At 40.6% G+C, this 23187-nt stretch overlaps 3 protein-coding genes across 4 annotated transcripts in view; 1 reads left to right on the top strand and 2 right to left on the bottom strand.

Annotated features, from left to right (window-relative positions):
• Positions 1-11199, bottom strand: part of DNAJC21 (DnaJ heat shock protein family (Hsp40) member C21) — a 31885-nt gene extending 20686 nt beyond the window's left edge. The window contains exons 1-2 of one of the 2 annotated variants that reach the window (XR_014326132.1): positions 10955-11170; positions 3543-3636 (exon numbers count right to left, since the gene is read on the bottom strand). Coding sequence is in view for 1 of the 2 variants with exons in the window: in XM_082837293.1 (XP_082693419.1) it covers positions 3543-3636; positions 10955-11051 (191 nt within the window). In the remaining variant the exon portion in view is untranslated. Of the gene's footprint in view, positions 1-3542; positions 3637-10954 lie in introns of both variants that reach the window. The other variant, XM_082837293.1, reaches the window with a different exon arrangement.
• LOC309958776 (riboflavin kinase-like) lies at positions 630-1392 on the top strand (the record flags this gene model as incomplete). The annotated part of the gene is made up of 1 exon (XM_082834892.1): positions 630-1392. The coding sequence occupies one exon, from the start codon at positions 630-632 to the stop codon at positions 1134-1136; it is 507 nt and encodes a 168-aa protein (XP_082691018.1). The 3' UTR covers positions 1137-1392.
• Positions 11200-14734: 3535 nt separating the features above from the next.
• On the bottom strand, positions 14735-23050 carry BRIX1 (biogenesis of ribosomes BRX1). Its single transcript, XM_082836813.1, has 10 exons — positions 22887-23050; positions 20636-20747; positions 19224-19267; positions 17637-17707; positions 17449-17498; positions 17271-17344; positions 17060-17110; positions 16829-16930; positions 15429-15557; positions 14735-15183 (listed from the first exon to the last, which is right to left on the bottom strand). The coding sequence occupies exons 1-10, from the start codon at positions 23043-23045 to the stop codon at positions 14914-14916; spliced, it is 1062 nt and encodes a 353-aa protein (XP_082692939.1). The 5' UTR covers positions 23046-23050; the 3' UTR covers positions 14735-14913.
• Between the last annotated feature and the right edge of the window lie 137 nt (positions 23051-23187).

Here is a 23187-nt window from a genome sequence, read left to right on the forward strand (position 1 = left end):
ACAATCTAGGAGCTTCAGACACATACAACTGCCCCTCACTCTGTAAAGCTGGTTATTATCCTCATTTGATATAACAGGAAACTGAAGCTCAGCAATATTACATAACATTGTCCACAGTCATAAAGCCAATGAGCAGCAGAGCTAGAATTCAAAACCACGTGTCCTGCACCAGAGGCCCATGCTCCTCGCCACCGTGCAGTACTGCCTCCAGATGACAGGAGAGTTAATAGGCAGGGCCTTCAAACAAAAAGACAAGGGGATCCTCGGGACAAGAAAACAGCCTAAGATCTAGAGAAGAGCTAGAGTAAAAGGAAGGCAGGAAAGAATTTCAAAGTTTCCAAAGGAAGGCAAAAGCATTTCTTAAGGCCAGATTTCCAAATTCCTCAGGAGGAGAAAAATTTAGGATTCTCTGATTTTTATATAAAAGATAATTTAATAAGAATTTTCCTCCAGACGCAGCCTCTGAGTCGCCCGGCACCTTCTGTTTGGTCAGCGGCGTAAGGGTCTCGCCGAGGCATGTCGTCCGCGCCGCTCGGCCCGTTGTACGCCCGTGCGCTCGCCCGCCCACCCGGCCCGCGGAGCTCCTGCCCGTGTCCCCCGGCTGGCCCGGGGGTCCGGGCACCGCCTCGATGGCGGCTCTGCCTGATGCGCGGACTGGACCGCAGCCCGCAACCCGAACGGACGGCGTCATGAGGCACCTGCCGTACTTCTGCCGCGGCCAGGTGGTGCGGTTCGGTCGCGGCCCCAAGCACCTGGGCATTCCTACAGCTAACTTTCCTGAACAAGTAGTAGATAATCTTCCGGCTGATGCATCCACTGGCGTATATCATGGTTGGGCCAGTGATGGAAGTGTAGACGTCCATAAGATGGTGGTGAGCATAGGATGGAACCCATACTACAAGAATACAAAAAAGTCCATGGAAGCTCATATCATGCATACTTTCAAAGAGGAATTCTATGGGGAAATTCTTGCTACCTCAGACCAGAAAAGAACTGATTCTTTAGAGTCACTTATTTCAGCAATTCAAGGTGATACTGAGGAAGCTAAGAAACGACTAGATTTACCAGAACATTTGAAACTCAAAGAAGACAATTTCTTCCAGGTTCCTAAAAGCAAAACAATGAACGGCCACTGATGGAAAAGCATCTTATTTATTCATTCACTGTTTTCTAATATTTTACTGCTCATAACTCTACAGTCTCATCTTGGTTATATTTTAAAAATCAAACATTTTCCTACAGCTGTGAATTAAACAGTCCAATGTAGTTACCATATTATGTTCCAGCTGTTCAACTAAACCCACCATGTTACAGGACTAAAAAGGTTCATTTTAAAAATCAAGATGCTTTTTTATGTAATATGTTGATTAAAATGTACCACTAGAAAGGCCTTAAGTGTTTTACAATGGGAATGAAATATATATAAATATGGGTAACAGGCAAGTCACTAGCTTGAGATGAGAACTGTAACTCTCACGGTAAAGTTCTAGCACGCATGTGCCTGTATAGCATGCTCTGCTAGTCAGAAGGCTTATAAAAGTAACTATATTAAGCAGAGGCTAGACAGTTTACTACAAACTTAAGGGGAAAAAATCCAGACTTTGTATTTTTGATATTTTGCACATTTATTTATTATTATAGACATGAAGACTTGTGAAATTTCATTTTAGTCAGTCATTTCCTTTAAGGGCTCAAATCACTGTACTGTGTTCCATTTTTGTTACAGCTGCCTCAGTTCTAATTGGTCTAGACTCTCTCCCTATTATTTTTTTGTTTTTTTTTTAAAACAGTAAAATGAGTGTTTTTGGAATCTCTAGTTCTCATTTTTGTCTTGTAAAACACTTCTCTCTTTCTAAGGGTAGATATTCTTCAACATTTTTCTTCACCTTTGTTTCTTGTAAACAATTGTCAGTGTCAGTTCTTCCATTTAGAATATCCAACTCTACATTTACAAAATGTAGAGTTTCATCTGCGTTTGTATCTGCCATCCCATCCCTTCACTATATGAACAGTGATTAAGCGCATATCTCTTGCATTTTAGAAAAAACGCCCAAAAGTTCATCTGTAGGTTTCCTCAAAGTTTAAACGAACACCTAGCATTTCATTTATCTATATCAGTTTCTTAAACAACACAAAATACTTGTTTCCCCCCCAGGGAAACTATTTAAGAGCCAACTAAACTATGAACTACAAAGTCATTTGTTTTTAATGTGATTATATGCTCCTGAGCAAATGCAAACTGTTGTAGTTGTGTGTACACAATGTAATTTAAGGCTAAAGAGTGTTATCTAGAATTTTAAAGATAACTCATTATAAAACCATTTTTCCCTAATGTGCATAAATGAGAGAACTGATTTTAACAAAACTGTTTATATAATATTTAGAAGAACATCTAAAGCTAATGTTGGAGAAGGGGGAAGCAGGAATAAATTCAGTTGGATTGTTTGAGTTTTTGGTGTATGAATTTATGGTAAACAATGTAGTATGTGTCTTTTTCATTTCTTCTTTATAGAAATACTTCAAAAATGTAATTTAATGTTAGAAATCCTATACTTGAAAGAAGCCTCAATTATCAGTGGTTCTATGAAACAAAGTTAAAAACAAACATGGAAAGTGTAAAAAAGATTTGTGTTTGTGTGAGTAGCTTGTGACAGATTGTGTCCTCATTAAGTGTGAAAATTCTTTGATATTGTCACCTTACATTTTGTTAAATAACTATTGCTTTTGAAAAGCCTATAGTGTGTGGTTTAGGAGTTAGTTAATAGTGTCTACATTTTTTTAAGTTTTATATTATTTATATATTATAACAAATTGCAGTAGGGCCATTTTCGATTAGTTGGTGTTTTCAGGCCTTGAAATAAAATCTTGACCAAGTGAAAAAAAAAAAAAGAATTTTCTTTACAGCCTTTCTCTCTTGACAGCTGGCCGTGCTTGTATGCTATCACACAGAAGACTTGCACGGATGAACTGAACACCCACCTGCTCTGCGGGATCTTGCACAGTTATGTCAGGACTTTGTAGCAAAAAGTTCACTGAGAATCTGGAAACCCAGAACTTCAAACGGAGAAATTTTTGTTTGGAAATGGCATTAAATGATTGGGTCATCATGAGTTAAAGAATCTGTCATAGATGTAGAAGCTTAACTCAATTTCTTATATAAAGTAGTTCTTGGGAAAATATTACAATTCTTGATGAAAACACTATATCTGTTTTTTAAGGAAAAGTCAACATTCTTCCTTTTCTGACATCAGTAAATTTGTCAGACATCAAAAAGACCTTATTCAAAGAGAAGGCACTTCATAAGTATCAAAATTATAACTATCTACGATTGCCAAGCTTTGTGTTTCATCATCTATAATATCAGAGTTGGAGTAATCATCTCTAAGGTTCCTTCCTATCAACACACTGCATTTTATATAATGAACAGGTGACTGGTGCTTTAGAACACACCCCAAACCATTTAATATATTAAATTTTTTAAAAACCCTCTGTTGACCATTCTTCCCAACAAGATACACAAGGAGGGACAGCGTGATGCTCACCATGCTCTTTCCTGAGGGTCGCTTAGCACATCATACGCTGCTTGGATTAGTTTAAATTGTTCAGCTGCTTCTGCGGCATTATCCAGATTTTTATCTGTTAAAATAAAGGCACAGAAATTCAGTCATCAAAAAAGTAAAGGACAGACTCTAAAAGGGACCTCTTCCATCAGAAATGCCATAAATAGATGAGTGTACAAAAATGAAGAAAAACAACTAAGGAAAACCAGAAAATGGATGACAGCTGATAATCAGGATCTGTTATAAGTGGGAACTTGAGTAGAAATTTCATGCTTTTCTCTAACTCTCAGTGCGTCACTGAGCACTCAACCTGGATATCCACAAACAGAAAATGCTGAGTAGTACACATTTTATTTTTAGAAGGAATAAAATACATAAATCAATCATTTATAGAAAGGCTGTTACTATTCAGTGCTAGATTATGTTTAATCCACCTTTACCACCATCCTTAAGGTTTTCTTTCTTACCAGCATATACCAAAATAAATCTCATAAACTTTAAAAACGATGTGCTAACTAATTACTTTTCCCCTAATTAGTTGTGCTTCCTTAACTGCGGAATTCAGAAAGCATCTTTGCCTCAGGGTGGTAGCCAGCTTCCAAGATGGCCCCCAAGGACCCCCACCTCCTGGCACTCATGCCCTGTGTGGTCCCCTCCCATGTCACCGGGGTTGGTCTCTGTGACCAAAAGCAGGTGGCAGGAGTGGTGACGGTACAGGATATTACTTCCAAGATTAGATCATGAAAGACTGCAGTTTGCATCTTGGGCGCTCGCTCTCTCTTGGATCGCTGGGAGTAGCCAGCTGCCACAGACACTCCAGTGGTCCATGAGAAGCCCACGTGGTGAAGAATGGAGGCCTCCGGCCCACAGCCAACAAGGAACTGAGGCCCGCCATTACTGTGGGGGTGAGCTTGAAAGTGGGTTTTCCCCGACAATGGTGATTCAACCTGGTGAGAAAGCTTGAGCCAAACCACCCAGCTACACCATTCTGATTCTGATCCCCAGAAACCGTGTGAGTCCGTATTATGAAAATATTTGCTAAAAAAAAAGAAAGTATTTGCTGTTTGTTGTTTTAAGCCCTAAGTTTTCAGTAATTTGTTACACAGCAGTAGATAACTAATACACTCAGAAAGTAAAATATTTTGAACCTACTGTGGAGTACATCAATGTTCTTTAAGCTACAACTCAATATCTGCCTCTAAGAAAAAAATATGACAGAAGTAGTCTTAAAACAAGGCCCTCAAGGGTATCCTACCTCCTCTTTTCAGATACCATTACACAGTCCCAAGTCCTTCAAACGGCCTTCTGCTCAACAACTGACACAGACAACACTTTCTCAAGTGCAGCAATTTGCCATAGCTCTTTTTACTAAGATGCTTTAACACAAAAAGCTTTAGATATAGAATCATGCTCCCCTGGAATTAAAAAAAAAAGTAATAAACAGAAACAAAAAAAACTGCATCACAGGAGCCTAGCTGTATAAGTAATACAACGCTGGTCTAACTCCCCTTCCACAGAGCAGCCCATGGGTCATCTCCTAGCCTACCTCTTCTCTGGACTAAATCTCCCATTTCTTATGCACACTATAATACCCTCTACTTCAAATGCTGTCAAAGACAGTGATCATCAAGGAGCCATTCATTAATTCCTTAACATTCTACTTCTAATCACTATAGCTAATTATATTAGCTTTTAGCAACAATATCACAGTAAGTCATATTGAATTTATAGGTGACAAAGTTTCAAGTATTTTTCATATTAATTACTGACAAGAGGGACTTCCTTGGTGGCACAGTGGTTAAGACTCCATGCTCCCAATACAGGAAGCTGGGGTTTGATCCCCGGTCAGGACCTAGATCCCACATGCATGCCGCAACTAAGAGTTTCCTGCCATAACTAAGACCCGATGCAACTAAATAAATAAATAAATATTTTTTAAAAAAATTCCTGACAAGCCAATATAACTGTATAACAAATATTTTTTTAACTCAAACATAGTACTCAATCCATTCTGTGGTAGATACTAAAGGTTAGATCATCTAACACCTCCCCCTCCTTTATCTCTTGCAGCCTTTACTGTGGAGGCTGGATAAGCTAAAAAATAAGCAAGTATTTTAGCTTATCCAGCCTCGCTTGCTGCTAGGAAGGGTCGTGACACAGTTCTGACCAATGAGATGAAAGCAGAAGTCTGTTAGTGTATTTTCTTTCCTTCCTCTTTTTGTCTTGTACATGGGCATGAGAGCTGGAGCTTCAGCAGCCATCTTGAGACCATGAAGAAAAAGTCAAGAGATTCACTGTGACATTACTTAGCCACTGAAACAATGCCAGCAGGCACCTACCTCCAAAACTCCTTGTGGTGAGAAAAATAAATTCTTAACTTACTAAGCCACTGTGGCTAGGTTTTCCATTACTTCCAATGCATACTATCAAATTCCATCTTGTTGTGGCCTTGCTGCAATTGGATTCTAAACACAGGACACCCAGTATCCTGTTTTGATAATTTTAGATTTAATTATTTTGGATTTTTATTACTACTCTGTGGCAAATACTACTAGTTAACTACTCGATATCCATTCTCCTCTTCCTCCTAACAAAACCTGATTTTGATCACAGGGGTAATACACACACTTTAAAAATTCACCTCCCCAGACTTTCTTGAAGTTGGGGTTGTCAGGTGACCCAGTTTTAGCCAATCAGATACAAACACAAATCTACTAAGTGAAGCTCCTAGGAGAAGATTGTTTCTCCTGATCAAAGGGATGGGCCTGGGTGGCACTCACCTTATGCCCTTAACTCATCCCCTGTGTCCTGCCCAAAGCCCGGGTATACTGCCTGCAGGCAGATTATGAGGACTGAGGCAGAGACTGCTAGTTCATCCCCTTCTTCCGGTAACAACTGACTCCTGATTTTATGGGGGCACCTGATCCCCCAAATAAAGACTCCATTTCCAGTCTCCCTTGAAGCTTGGCATGACCATGTGACTAAGCTCCGGTCAATAAAATCTATAAAAGTATTCTATGGTGGCTTTAAGACTTCCTTGAAAGGCAACCAGCACACACTCTGTCCCTGCTTTAATCTTTCCTCCTCCACACTGCTGCCTGGGATCCCCTGCTGCCGTTTCAGATGGTGAGTGAGGCCTGATCTGACAGCTGCTGAGCAGAGTCCAAGGACCTCATGGAGGAGACCTGCTACACTGGGGCTCACCTGCCTCTCTCTGCACCTCCACATGAGTAATGAACTTCTTTGAGGCTTAACTGCTTACACTTGATGAAAGGACTCAAGTCTTATGGTCAGGATGATGGACCAGGTCTTCGATGGCTTCATCTGGAGCTACCAAGATGGGCCACCTCTGGATTTCTTGCTACATGAAGAAAATAAAATGACTATTTGTTTTGACCACAATTGCCAGTTTCCTGTCACGTGCAGCTGAACACAATCCTGATATGCCTCCAGGGTGACAGTCCAGCTCATGACTTCTGTGTCTTCGTCAAATCATTAATAACATTTTGGTCAGATAAACAAAAAAAGCATAGTTCAAATAGCTAGCTAGTGGGAAGCAGCCGCATAGCACAGGGAGATCAGCTCGGTGCTTTGTGACCACCTAGAGGGGTGGGATGGGGAGGGTGGGAAGGAGGGATACGCAAGAGGGAAGAGATATGGGAACATATGTATACATATAGCTGATTCACTTTGTTATACGGCAGAAACTAACACACCATTGTAGAGCAATTATACTCCAATAAAGATGTTAAATTAAAAAAAAATTAAAGCAGAAAGGCAGAAAAAGCCAGCAACTGAATCTCCTGACATGAGACAAAAAAGGCGGCTGTTTGGGGTGGTACGTGGTGGCTGTCTTCACCTTTTCATCTGTACTTTGTTGTCCTGTTTCTTCCCACTCCCTTCCTTCCTCCCTCAAAGAAGTCTGGTAAGAGCTAAAGCTTTTACACATAAAAACCCACCAGTGTACCATCTGAAAGTAAGATCTAATCACTTGCTGGAGCTTCTTTTTTAACTAGTTTTTTCAATCTGTCATATGGCTTTTTATTTCACTTAAGTATACTTGTAACTGGTTGACCAGGAGGTTGAACATGACTGTAGTCGAGTTAACAAGCAATCATAAAAAATGGAAAGCCCACCTTAATTATTAGCCAAATGCAAAAGCCACAGGTATTGCAAATCCAGTCATTAAAGTTTAAAAGGCATCCTGTGCTTTTCTCTTGATCCATTCACACCTTCTTCCACTTTGTCCCAAATGTTTTCATACTACCTTCTAGAACATTTCATGGACTGTGCCTTTTAAGTCCTGCCTTGACTGAAGCCAGGTTCCCTGAGAACACCACTTCCCTACAGGCCTCTCGGGCTCCAGCACAGCTGTCATACAGCAGGTTTGGTGGTAAAGCTGACATCCTCCTGGTCACTGATTCTCTATTCACCCGAGGACAAACCAGCATTCCATCGAGATTCAGGCCATTTGGCCATCTCTCCGTCTTCCCCTCCTTCTCACTGTCCACTCGCCTCCCAACTACTCCCCCTACTCACTGAGGATTTTACCATGTGACTCAGGCTCCACCCCCAGGTCCTATCCTCATCCTAGTCATGTCAGTGTCCTGGACCTACTGGTCTCCCTACCTCCAGCCTTGCCCTCTCCAATCCATTCTCCCCACTACAGCCCGAGAGATACAAGAAAAATAAAAACCTATCATTTCTCCTGCTTCCAACCCTTCAATGGCTTCCCAACACCCTTAGGTTAAAACCCAATCTGCCTAATGCAGGTTACCACAACCTTCAAGACCGGGCCCCTGCTCACCTGGGCAGGCTCACCTCTTTCCCTTCCTAGACTCTGCCGTGGCCTCTCTTGCCTTCCACCTCCTGTATTCCCTGTGTTCCCACTTTAGGTCTCGACCTAGATGTCACTTCTTCAGGGATGCACATCTATCCCACCCACTAGAAAACCCAGTCCAGATTGGTACATGTGCTCATAAGCACCTTGTATTTGCCCTCATACTGCCCTTATCTCACCGGATGAAAAGTGACTGCTTTCCTCTGTGTTTCCCAGAAGACAGCAGGGCCAGCAGGGCAGGGACCACCCCTGTCTCGTTCCACAGTAAGGTGTTCAGGGAACAGTCGTCAGATGAATTACTGAGAGCCTGGCTTTCACAAGGAGTAACCTCACTACGCAGTGCTATTGACCCTACTGGAAATCATTCTCAGTTCCTCAATAACAGAAATAAAGGTAATCTCTTTCTTTTTTAACAATGAAAATGGGCAGCCTTTCTATATGAGGTACGTATTAGTCTTTGAAGCACAGCCCATATGTCTTCTAACATCTAACACAGTACCTTATACACAGAATGAAATTAAACATTTGCTGAGTGTCAGACTTAACAAATTAATGAGCCAGCAAAGCAAAGCATATCAAAATCATGCATCTCCTGGGACAGTATTTACCCCTTATATGTATAGGCATTTTCAAACCAAGATATTTAGGATGTTACGAATTCTGATGACATTCAAAGAAGCTATTCACATTTAGTTACTAACACATTTGGTTTCAAAATAGTTAACTGATATTTTAGTAACATTTGCCTTCTTCTTTGCACTGATTTCCAACTAGTCACCAAATCTGGTAATTTTTCTTTTGCAACTTCTCTTCATCCCAGGCCTTACCCTTCCCACTGACCCCAAGCCTAGTTTTGGCCCATCGGTGCCCAAGGCGGACTCTACCTGACTTCTGTCTCTACCCCTCCTCATACTACTAAGCTGCCTTCATAGCACCTTCCCAAGACATCTTAATAAAACCAGCCTCAACTCTCCACTATTGGATAAACAAATTTCACAGTCCTTCGCCTAACATTCAAAGCCCCTTACAATCTAATCTCAAACTACTACTCAAAAACGTTTTAATACTGTCATCAAAATTATATATGCACTTGGTGACAAGCAGTAATCCTCTTTCCCACCCTTTCCCACCCAGAGTCAACAAATTCTTAACTCGATTTCTAACGGTAACCCCTATTACTCTTACACTAATTTTGGACCTATTAATTTTGTATATAGCTAATGACTTCTTAATGAACATTTAGCTCATTTACCTCTTCCCTTCCAATATTCATCAGATTTTTTTTAGTTCCTCTGTTGGTCATCATTACAACTTTAAGCAACAAACCCATACCTTTATTTCCCGTTCCATCAACTATAACCATTACCTTCTGACTTTGGGTCCCGAGCCCTTCCTTCAGCTCTTCTCTCAACCCATATTTTCAGACTTCCGATAAACACTGCCTTCGGTCGAACTGTCCCCTAGGCCATCTTTGGGACACTCAGTGCTCTTTCCCATACTGTTATATTCACTTCTCTCAATCCCATTCCTCCAGGATCCAGCTAATGGCTAGACTCCTCTGCCAAGGGGGAGCCTCACTGCCTTTCAGTACATAGTGGACCCTGAATTCCTGGGGCAGTTATTAGTTGTTCTATCAACACAACTACCAATTATATATGCTATGCTATTTTGTTTGCATTTGTATTTAACTTTTCGTATGTGTAAGGCATGTTTTCCAAACAAGACTCTGAGGTTTCCATCTTAGCATTTCAGAGACTCTAGAAACATGCTTATGGACTAGTACTAATACGAAAGCCTCTTATAAACCTCAAAAAGCTGAGATTCAAATTCTTAGTTCCCCAGTCTGGAAGATCAAATTACTTCACGACAGTCACAAAGGCCTGGACTACAACCAAATAAAACATCCAAAGCAAGCACACTTCTAAGTAAACACATGAACTTCACTAGGGAAGACACTCAAAATCCGAAGTGAAGTACAGGGTCTTTTCTCCAAAAGAGAAAAAAAAAGGCATAGCCATTTAAAAGACATTTCACTAGCTCCTTTGTCTTAATTACACTTAAGTAGCTGGGATTCCTTGATGAAGCTAAGGGCCGCCGAGGAGAAGCCCGGGGAAGCCGAGCTGCAGGGGAGTCCAGCAAGGGACTAGCCTGAGGCAGGACTGGGTTAAGAGCTCGCGACTCCTCCCCGCTCGGGGCCGTCTGCGAAGGAGTGGGAGGGGCAGGGAAGTCTCTAGGACATTTCTCTTTCCCCAGCCGTTAGCCACGCGGGAACCCGGGGGGGGGGAGGGGCGTCTAGGAAGGGACGAGGTGCTCGGGGCTCGAGTGAAGCCTGGGGGTGGAGGGCTGCGTCCACCGAGGAGCCGAGGACGCTCATCGCCAGAACTGCGCAGGGGCACCTGGCCGGGCGCCGGCCCGATTTCCAGGGCGAGGGGAGTTACCGAGCGGGCAGCTCCGGGCACAGCCAGGTCCCTGGAGTTACCCTAGGGAGAGGGTTGAGAAAGGTCGCGAGGGCCAAGGCTTCTGCGAGGGGCCACGGCGGTTGCGGAGTAGTTACCCGGGTGCCATTTCAGGGCCAGCTTCCGATAGGCCTTCTTGAGCTCCTCCTCGCTGGCGTCGCGCCGCACCCCCAGCGCCTCGTAGTGACACTCCATCGTCCGGCCGGGCGGGGGGCTCAGGCCGGGGCCCGGGGCGGGGCCGGTGCCCGGGCCCGGGCCGAAGTGGTGGTGGTGGCGCTGGTGGTTCTCTCCTGTGGCAGGAGCCCGGCGCCCGCACCGGGCCAGCCAGCGAGCGCGGCGGCAGCGACGGCGGCACGGGGCGACGGCGGCGCGCGGCGGCGCCGGTTGCGGCACGCGGGAGCGCGGAGGGGGCGTTACCGGAGGCCGCGGCTCCGCATGGGCTGGGGGAGGACCCTGCTCCGGAAATAGCCGCGCAGGAGGGAGGCGGGGCCGCGGAGGGACGGAGGTGGGGCCTTAGGAGAACGGAGGCGGGGCCACGGGAGGCGGGGCCACGGTGGGTGTTATTGTGAGGGACACAGAGGGCAGTCAGAGTGACACCAACTTGACAGCCGACCTGAGAGCTAAGATAGGAGTCTCATGGGATGATATTCTGGAAAACATCTTGTGGTTCTTTAACGTGAGCCCCGCTTTTACAGATGAGGACGACACTCAGGCAAGTGGTTTGCTCCAGCCTCCCCAACCAATCAGTGGCAGGATTCGGTTGGATCGAATCCAGGTTTTTTTAGCTCTTCAGATATCTTCGGTTACCACTTAATGAGATCTCTAATATTGCTTGTCCTGACCAATGTGCATGAGAAGTAAGAGTAGATGACTTAAACTGAAACAATTTAAGAGGAAGCATCAACACGTTTTGAAGTAACATAGTACTACATGTTTTACCACCAATGTGAATGAAATTGTGCTGGTCCACCCATCCATCACTCTTTAATCCTAACTTTTTGGCCTCTAAACCTACATTTCCAAGATTGGTTTACTTTAAGAATGAAGTTAAGGGAATTCCCTGACAGTCCAGTGGTTAGGACATGGCGCTTTCACTGCCAAGGGCCGGGTTCCATCCTGGTCAGGGGAACTAAGATCCCACAAGACCAGCGGGCTGCCCAAAAAAGCCAAAAAATGCAGTTAAGAGATAGTATTTAACCAATAGGTTTTGGTTGATCTAACTGATACACTGTATTATGGGATGTAAGATCTGAACAACTGTTCCAAGCAATTTGATAAGGTGTCAAAATACTATCCTAATTGTCGTTAAAATGCCTCAGTATAGGGCTTCCCTGGTGGCACAGTAGTTAAGAGTCCTCCTACCAACGCAGGGAACACAGGTTCGAGCCCTGATCCAGGAAGATCCCACATGCCGTGGAGCAACTAAGCCCGTGTGCCACAACTACTGAGCCTGTGCTCCAGAGCCCGTGCTCTGCAACAAGAGAAGCCACCGCAGTGAGAAGCCCACGCACCACAATGAAGAGTAGCCCCCATTCATTGCAACTAGAGAAAGCCCGCACACAGCAACAAAGACCCAACACAGCCAAAAATAAATAAATAAAATTTTAAAAGAAATCCATCAGTACACTAGAATATTTCACTGTAATGTGGAATGTTTACATATATCAGCTGTTAGATGTAGGTTGTCTTTGTCAACCACATATGGTTAGAGAGAAGGGCTGGCTCTGTTGCTAACAAATATCTATTGTACAGGGTTGGGTATCCAAAGTTTAGGAAGCTGTCCCTTTCTTCCTTAATACCCTGCCCCCTGCACAATCAAAACCAACCAACTCTAAACCTCATCAAGTTTCTAGGCACAACACTGTCCAACCCACTACTCAAAATTCATACTTGCCTCTTTTCCAAAGGAATATACTATTTGGTCGTGGATTGTAAATTGGTAATAGGTAGGGATTGAGAAATTTGAGTGCAATGAAAAACAGGACCTTTCCCCATCTGAGAATGGAATTAGGGGAGGGGGGGGTTGGACAAAAAGTGAAAAAACAAAGTACTTTTTTCTTCCTCCAACTCCATCTGGTTTTGCTACCTCTTTTTTTCCTCCTGAGGGAAAAAGGGATCTATTTTTACTTATAACATTGTATCAAAATTTAAAGATAATTACACTGCATATAAATTTCAGTCTAAAGAAAGATCTTCACTAAACAGGCTGACTTCTAAATGAACATGGACTTGGGAGATGCGGAATTCTCATTCAAATGAGTTATCCATATAAATGATTATGAAAGGGAAATATACAGCTAATTTTCAGCCTATATTCTGTCACTTAAATAATGGCCTTTTTTCCCCTGCACTTAACCAGATTTGCCTTTCATTAGCCACATACAAGTATTGAATATTTCAAGTGAACCTCTGACTTGAATTACTTAAATTTCAAGGTTAAGTAGCCTAACTTATACCACTTCAAGATAAAGTAGCCTAATTATACACTCAAGAAGGCCTTTCTTAGCAGAAAATTAGGAAAAAGTAAAATGGAAAAACTGATCATTCTGCCTACACAGATCTAAAATAAAGACAAAATCAAAACCCAAGTGACAAACTAGGAAAGATGCCTAGAAAAACCTCACTATATAAAAGAGCCCTTACAAATTCATGTAACTACCACACAAAAGACCAGTCACAAAAGAAAACCCAGTACATAGCCAAAACACAGTATTCATTTTTTTACCTATCAAATTGACAAAGATTATCTCAGCAAGGGTGTAAGGAAATGAACACTAACCTCTGGTGAGGTACAATATTTAGGGGAACACGTTCATAATTTTTGACCAGAGTTCTTATAGGAAACCACAAATATTGTACAAAATACCTATAGAAAGTTTGCTGCAAGCACCTATACCAGAAAAAGATAAAATTGAAATACTCAAATATCCAACAAGGGACTGCTTAGATAGGTGTGACAGAGTGGAATACTATGGAATTACTAATCACGCTGCAGAAAAAGACAGGAGAAAATGATTAGCATGAAATTAGTGGGTGACAAAACACCACATGCATGACCCCCATCCCTGGCCACTTGCATCCAGAATCTTGTCTTTCCATTACTAATCGATTTCCAGGGTAGTAAGCCCAGTGCTCTCTTTACTTCAAGTAAAGTTCTTTCTTAACAGGAGAAATTCAAATCTTCTGGTGCCCTCTTAACAACTGTCCTGTTTTTCTTTCTTTTACTGTTAATTTGATAAGTAATTTACAGGCACTGCTTCTAAATTAAATTTGTAATCTACAAAAAGCTTTCAACACATATAAACTCATTTGATTTGCAAAACCTTTGTTTTTTGTTTTTTGTTTTTGCGGTATGTGGGCCTCTCACTGCTGTGGCCTCTCCCGTTGCGGAGCACAGGCTCCGGACGCGCAGGCTCAGCAGCCATGGCTCACAGGCCCAGCCGCTCCGCGGCATGTGGGACCTTCCCGGACCGGGGCACGAACCCGTGCCCCCTGCATCGGCAGGCGGACTCTCAACCACTGCACCACCAGGGAAGCCCAAAACCTAAGTATTTTTAGCATGCATTTTCAAGGTAAGAAAACAAGATGAGAGGTTGGCTTTTCCGGGGCCTCACTGATTTGTGACTCAGGGGCTCAAACCTCAGTAGGATGTTTTCCCTTCTAGCAGTCTACCCCAACTTCACCATCTGAAACTATGCTCTCAAAGTGCCTAATGCTCTTTTACATGTAATAATGATCCAATAAATCTGTTTGAATTTCAGCTTTACTAAACTCAAAATTTTAATCCAAGAGAGCAGGCCTAAACCCTAATTGTGCTAAGTTTTTAATAATACAAACAAGCTTTGAAAAGAAAAACAGAAATTAAGTGATGAGTTCTGGCGATATTTTATTTAGAAAAAAATAGGACCCACCCCCCCGAAGCCACAAAATCTTAATTTTTCTCTTTTAAATGTCACACTAATTAGATATAAGGTTGTCCCGAATAATAAAAGTGTTTTTACACATTGAACATAAAATAAATATAAAACAAATGAGAACAAATTAGTTATCCATTGATTCATTTTGCATTCCCACTGTTCATCTTCTGTTTCATTTTCCTTTGCCTTTTATAAATCCTTTTCTTTCTTGCTTTCAAATCGACTTTTGGCTCTGGTTTTACCCACTGTATTTCTATTGGCTTTTCCTCAGCTGGTATAACAAAAACATCTGCAGTGGGATCATGGGGAAGAATAGTCTTTGGTTCTTTCTTTCTCAGCTTCTGCACGTCTTTCACTTGCTGTTTCTCTCTGTATTTTGCAGCTGTGATGGATCTTATGACACGCCGATGCTAGAAACAAAAAAATATTAAAGGTGCTTTTGAAATAAAAATAAACATTTTATACACGGCAAAGACATTAACTTATGAACCCTACTTCCCTTCACCCTGTGTCATCAAAAAAAAAAAGCAATTTGTAAGACTGTACGCAGCAAAAACCAAATTCAGTTTCACAGTTAACACAACAGTTACTTGACAGAATTATTTTGGCCCAAGAGTTCTGGGACATAAAGGACCACTGAACAAAAACAGCTTACCATGTTTGGTGACTGGTAGTGAGGATTTTCATACAAAGTTGGTCCTCCAAAACTTCCCTGGAAAATCTTTATGAGATTTAAGACAAAACGGGGTCCTATTTCTACAAGAGCAGCATCTTCTTCTATGATCTTTAATAAAAAGGAAACATTTCATTTTGGTTTGGATATACTACTCCTAAAACGTATACAGGCTATATCCTCATTACAAATGTGCCTAAAAGAACTGATAACCAATGAAGTTAAGGTGGAAGTGAAACTTGGCAAGTGCCAAATCATCAATACTTTCTGAAATACATTACTGGTTACAGGTAGTTGTCATAGGAAAATACAAATGCTTTTTCAGTGTGTTTTTAAAATTGAGTCACTTCAATTTGGTCTGTATCTTGCTTCTCACAACGCGTGTCTTCTTGAAAAATTGTGGTTAAATGAATATTTAAAACTGCAACCATGGGCTTCCCTGGTGACACAGTGGTTGAGGGCCTGCCTGCCGATGCAGGGGACACGGGTTCGTGCCCCAGTCTGGGAGGATCCCACATGCCGTGGAGCAGCTGGGCCCGTGAGCCATGGCCGCTAAGCCTGCACGTCCAGAGCCTGTGCTCCGCAACGGGAGAGGCCACAACAGTGAGAGCCCGCGTAGCGCAAAAAAAATAAATAAAAAATTTTTAAAAACTGCAACCATGATAACAAAATGGATTAAAGCACCCTATGGGGCACCCTTTCAAAATTTAAATCAACCCCTAAATTGTTTTTATAAATTTAATTCAAATTAGATTAAAAGGTAGATAAAAAGACGTTGGCAGAATTTATTTTTGAATGGTTACTGACTGTGGAATTAAGAGACAACTTCTGAACTACAAATATTACTACAGTTGGTTAAGGTATGCCTGCCCTCAGGGGTTAAGAAGGGGATATGTTTAACTCACACTGCAAAGTATCCAATATAACAACAACATGCAGAAAAGAGCCCAGTTTACTTCATAAGCTGTCTGAAATTTTGCCTTGCTGCTCTCTTCCACCTCTCCACAGATGTCCAGAATCACCTCTCCTCCTGGATGAATCACTGTATGACTCATCTAATAGTTCTCATTGAATGCTTTCTACAGGGGTTATGTTTTTCAAAGTCTTAAACCCCACCTCACCCCTGGTAGATTTTAACGTCTTGGAAGAGAAACTTATATTTTACTCAATATATAGTGGCTTGTTAGAAAATCCATACACCATATTAGCTGATAGCCATGAACCTAAGTTATGAGATAAAGGTTATTTACTACAAGTCTGTGGGGAAAAGAAAGCGATGTAAACGAAAAGAAAAGAATTTATCATTTGCATTTTCCATGTCTATAAAAACAATATAATCCTAATTTATTTCAAAGTATAATTAAAAGTTAATTAAAGCTAACCTGAAAGTTCCGAAACCATATCCTATTATCCAAAATAGTGAACGTAAACACATGGTCCACAAATGGTTGACTTTTGGGATGATACCGTGGTGTACTAAAGATCTAGTGGGAAAAAGGACACATTAGTTCTGTATTCTATGACATACCATGTGTGCTTCAGATAGCTAAGTTAAAAGGAAGACACTCATTTAGAACATTTTACTAAAAATAGTTTCTAGTAAAGATATTTACCTGAATTAAGAGTTCTTTTAACAAAGCAAAATGTGGTAATTCATCAAAAGCCTATAAAAATAGAGTGAACATATTACTTGACAACATTAGTTTTGTTTAAAATTTGTTTGTGTTTTTGTATTAACTAAACTGAATTATACAACTATATCCACCAAAAAACAACCATGCACAGTAAGAAAATTAGACCTCATACACTAAATGAGAAACTTACAGGATCAAAAGACAAGAGGGGCCGAGAACCTTTCAAACAGTTTCCAGTCATCTTTAGCTCAGCTAGGGTATGAACTAGAAAAATTACAACAGCAACAAAAATAGTTATAACTTTGGCACGATTATCCCGAAAGATTATTTTCAATTTTCTCACAAAAACTTAAATTGAGTCAACTTACTATTTTGAACAAGGAATTTAGCAGATGGTCCATGAGGTGAATTTGAAAGCCTAAAAAATATAAAAGCTTTTTCAACTAATTAAAATTTAGAACGTAGTAAAAGCTTACTACCAATTCAGTTTAAAAGACACCATAATGTGCTAATAATATTCACATATTCTCTAATCTTATTTAATACATTCTCTTACCACATATAGAGATCTTGTTTTTTCTTAGCTTCAAAATAGATACATTTATTGCAGTTTTTCATTTCACAAACCTAAACGGGGCAAAGTATAGAAAAATGAAGTGGATAATAAAAATAAGATCTAAAGTAATTCAATGCAATGAATATTTAGATACGTTCAAAAATACTTAAGCAGGTTAATAGGCTACAAAGGTCTAAATCGAGGTAAATTTATTCATGGAAACGTTTAAAGTTCCTCTTAGGTGTTCTGTCCAAGGTAAACTGTGCTCTGCCCACCTCTTTGGTGGAAGCAGCTACTCTTTCTGGCCTGGCATTTTTACTGGCCTCCCTTGGGGAGCCTCTTCTTCTGACCATGGTCCTGTGTACAAACTACAAAGATTTAAAACAAATGCCCCAGGGATAAAGCACATTACAATTAGCCTCACCAACTGTAGAAAAATACAGTCCTTACAGAACCAAAAACATCCTTTATAATGGTTACTTTGATTTTTAACTCTCTAGCTTTTCGATTTTAAGCTCAAGAAATTTGTTTTTTCTTCCTCATCTGTACTACCGTTCTGTGATGTGGTTCTGTAAAAATCACTAAGGAGCTGGTGAAAGGCAAGTATACAAAACCCATTTCAAGCTGAATTAAACTTCAACATCTTAAGGATTTACAAAGTCACAATTGAGAAATATACAAAAGGAATGAAGTCCTATATTATTGTAGTGTTCATAAACTAATACATATACACTACCTGAGGCTTAAAGAATTCTTCAGTCCAATGCTTTTGTTCCTTACTGGTCTTACAATAAACACATCTACACACTAAGTTGTGAGCTTTAGTTGCTGGCAACCCATATCCTGTTTATTTCTCCTATCTTCACTTGAAATTATACTACTTGTTTACGGCCTGTCTCCTTCATTAGAATGTAAGCTCCATGATGATAGGGGCGTTTTTTTAAACACTGTTTCTATAATGCCATGATAGAGCAGCACTTCAAAAATTTGTGCTAAATAAATAACAGAGGCATTTCTAATAGCTAAAGAGAGTTATCTTAAAACAATTCTAAGTTTTAAAATCTGCTCTAAAAACGCAAGTTTACTCTTCAACAATACTTTGAAAATTTAACATATTACTAGTTTGTAATATCTTAAGAGCAAATATCACATGCACCGCTTTTAAAACTGGCAAAATACTTTTCAATGAGTTTTAAAAAATATTTAATGGGCTTTTTATTTACATTGATAATTTTTATGAGTGCCTACTATGAATTTAGCACTGTACTAGACATAATGAGAAAAAAAAAGAATGATTTAATTCTTGTCCTCAGGAAATTTCAGTATGCTTGTTGAGAGAAGACAAATATAAGAATGATCAAGAAATTATATACTGAAGCACTAAACTGTGTGAAATAGACAATGAGTACTATAAAAATTTAAAAGGCAGATAAAGTTCATAAAATTTGCGTATCTTATACAAAACAACTTAAAAGTCACTGAATAACTGACTTATTTTCTAAATGAACTATTTCTAGTGTTCCAAATATTGTGTTCCTAAATACAATGTTGCTAGAATATTTTACTTTAATTAATTTCTAAAATTACCTCGTTAATCACAAATAACTTATCTTTACGATCCATTTTAGTATCTATAAAAAGAAAAACAGGTTAAGTAAACAAAAAATTTCAAAGCTACTTCAATCAAATCACACATACTTTCTAGGAAATTAAATATTAAGTATTTTTTATAATCTTCAGTTTAAATGAGATTTTATTAATCTTCAAAATGATTAGACCTGAAAACACATGACCTGTTTAAAAATCTTGTTCTTTTGAAATGTAAACAAGAGTGATTAAAAATAGTCCTCAAGAATTATAAAGCTCTAAGCAGTGTCTCTTACTTGTGTACAGACATACCTCAGAGATGCTGCCGGTTCAGTTCCAGACTACCGTAACAAAGCGAATATCGCAATAAAGCGAGTCACACAAATTTTTTTGGTTTCCCAGTGCATATAAATGTTACGTTTATACCATACTGTAGTCTGTTAAGTGTACAATAGCATTATGTCTAAAAGAACAATGTACATACCTTAATTTAAAAATATTTTAGTGCTAAAAAATGCTAACAATGAAAAAGTTTGAAATATTCCAAGAATTACCAAAATGTGACACAGACACAAAGTTAGCAAATAAATGCCACTGAAAAAATGGCACCAAGAAACTCGCTCGACGCAGGGTTGCCACAAACCTTCAAATGGGGGAAAAAATTGCAATAAAGCGAAGCGCAATAAAAAGAGGTATGCCTGAATTCTATGAATCCCTTTCAAAAATGGGAAAATTCTCACAAACCACATTTAGAGCTCATAAATTAAAATTCTCTCATTAGTTTCAGAGACCTGAAGATGTAACAGCAGACCTCAGTTTGAGAAACACTGGTCTAAAGAACTAAGTTATTACCTAGAATTAAAACCAAAAGCACCTCCCAACACAGGCACAAAAACACCTGCATGAGGGCGCTATCACAGTTATAAACCCCAAACTAGATGTTCTTCACTTGCCTGTAAGATACCCCATTACTAAAAAGAAAAGCTTGGCACTTAGGAGCAGACTGAGTCCCAACTTGAAGGTGCTTGAAATCCTACTCCTGGCCCATTAAGTTTTTTAATAAAAAGTTATTTTAAATACAGAAAGCAATACATGGCAGTCCCAAATCATTTAGAAGGACAAACCAGCTCATGACCTCTGAGAACATTACAATGAAGGCATTCCTGGACCTTTAAGAAATGTTTTGCTAGTTGGGATCTGTTTAAGAAAGGAAAGAGAATGTTTAATGAATTTTGCAAAGAATTTCTAACAAAATATTAATTGGAAAAATCTTGGCACTGAACAGATACACTTCTGAGAAGTCATGGTTCTTTACCTGACATGCTGAACGAACAAAGTGTGACTCAAAGTGAAAACATATAAACAGGCAAGTTTACAAATACAAAATTTTAAAGTATATGATATAAAGGTACCTGCTTTAGAATGAGGCATCAACATTCTCAAGTCTTGCATTAAATGTCTTGTTCTGAAATTTATTCCTCTAGAAGAAAAGATGAGAATCCGTTCCTTATTTTTCCACTTGCCCTAAAGAAAAAAAAGTGAGATGAATTTTAACATTTCATAATGAGTCTACCTTGTTTGTTTGTTTACAGATAAAGCTTCCAAGTAGCAAGCCAAACAATCCTGACCTTGACCTTTAATTCAGAATCTCTGCAGCACTGACCCCAGCTGCTACCCAGAAATCTCCTTGGCTTCCCTTCTTTTTGTTTTTTTTCTTCAATCTCTCCAATTCCTCCTGACTCTAAAGATCCTTTCTTAGCCCTTTTTTGTTTCTGATCTCTCCAGGACAGAGTTCTCATAATCATTCTCACAGCTTTGATTGTCAACTAACTCTACAGAAAGGTAAGGAACTCTTTCTAGCCCTAATAATCCAAGTATTTGGCTTACCTCAAATTCAACTCTAGAATACCAACCCTTAAAATCCGGTAAATTTCTTCGCTATTTATTTTTCTGATGATGTCACCATCATTTCAGTCCCCCACACTTTGACTCTTCCATTTGCCCTTGTTCTCTCATATCATAAGCACTAGTAAATGCTATCAATCTCTCTTTGCAACAACTTAGTCCTCTCCTAGTGATACTGCCTTCAAGCTTCAGATTCTTAGATCAATTGCAAATCTTCTAAATGCTGGTCTTTCCAGCCAGAAGCTCCTCCAACAGACAAGGCAGACTACCGCCTACATGCTCCAATCACATCTTTACCTTCCAGGGTTTTCTAAACAAAGTCCAAAATGATACAGCTTTAACACTGGATTCTAAAATACACCTATATTTCTACCTTACTATTGCCCCAAATAAACCCTACACTTTAGCCAATTTGGCTGTACTTTTTAAACTGTCAGCATTTCGTCCACTTCAACACCTTTGATTAGTTTTTCTCTCTCTCTCGCTCTCTCCCTCTTATATTGTTCCCTCTCATTTTTGAATATCGGAATTTTGCCCTTACCTTGGGATCCAGCTCAAAGGCTAAATCCTTCATGATCCCTTACCTGGTTATCCTAAAGTAATCTTTATCTCTTGCACTTCAGTAATATTTTTTATATTGTGACTCAGATCATAGCTACTATCATATTTCTTTCTAGCTCCTAAAGTGAAGAGTGAGAACACTAACATTTACAGAAAATCTACAAGTTCAGTTTATTCTTCACAAGAAGTAAATCACATTTTCTTGCTCTTAATTTACAGGTGAGTGAAGAGTTCGAAACGTCCCTGATCATTAATATCAGGGCTAGAATTCAAGCTCATCTTTCATTACTAAAAGCTAACTCCTTTCCCAGTGCTTGCCACCACCACAAAGGGTCATTGATCTATCACTCACTACGTGGTAGACAGAGGTTTACGCTAAGTTTGGGAGCGTGGGAGACAGAAATTAATAAATCAAACACAATTCTTGTCTCCACAGTATCTGATCTAGCTTACGGAGCCCTCAGTTGACTGAAAGTTAAGTCCAACAACTTGTGTTCACCTTCTTTTGAATAAAAACCATCAACTCATATGAGTTCTTAGTTTTCTTCTAAACTCCAACATGTTAGGAGGAAGTGGTCATGTTCTAGTTTTGCAATCCCAAAGCAGGGGAAACCTAACTTCTTACGTGCCTGCCACGTTAAAACTTTGTCGAATATACATAAAGGTCATACTATCTACTCCAGTTTTCGTTACCCCTTTAGAGTTAAAGATCAAACAAGTCAAAATCATAATCCCAAAGGAGAGCAACTTTTAAACGACCACATAACAAGCTTCAGGATCCCTAACTGACTGCAGCTCAATATGGCAGAATGTGGAATTCTGGAAGGTATTCACTGGAATTCATCACTGGAAGGGATATACTCGAGAGCGAGGAACAACTTTAGGGAAAAAGTACTATCCTTCAACGACAACAAAAAATGGAGTAACTGGAAGACCAAACACCGTAACTGAGTCCCCGTAAGTCGCTTCCTGCGAGCCGGGTAAGAGCTCAGAAGTCGGCCCTGTTGCTCAGCCCGCAGCCTCCAAGACTGCAGCCACGTGCACGAGAGTTAAATGTAAACGCTGTAGGGGGTCCCGCCGGGACACATGGGACCGAGCTCCCGAAACACCCCTGCAACTCGGAAACCCGCAGAGCCATCATGCGGTAACCAGCCCCAACAAAGGCGCGTGAAACCACGGCCATACAGCCTCCCCTACCTTGCAAACCGGGCCTGGGATACGATCTCTCTCTGCCTCCGCCGCCTCCTCTGCTACGTCGCTCGGCTTAGCAGGCGTCTTAGCATCTTTTTCGTTTCTTTTTAGCTTTTTCGCCTGAAACGCCGGGCCTCCACGCCGCTTCCTCTTGGCCACCGCCATCTTGCTCCCCGCCTTCACTCTGGGCCTTTCTTCCGGCTCGGCCGCTCGCTCAGCTTTCTCATCTCTATGGTCCCGAGGCTCGGCCTCGGCAGTCCTCCTCCTGCTCTATGGTGCCTCCTTCCCGTCTCTATGGTACGGCTCG

The sequence above is a fragment of the Leucopleurus acutus genome (assembly GCF_964270905.1).
Source record: "Leucopleurus acutus genome assembly, chromosome: 3".
NCBI lineage: Eukaryota > Metazoa > Chordata > Mammalia > Artiodactyla > Delphinidae > Leucopleurus > Leucopleurus acutus.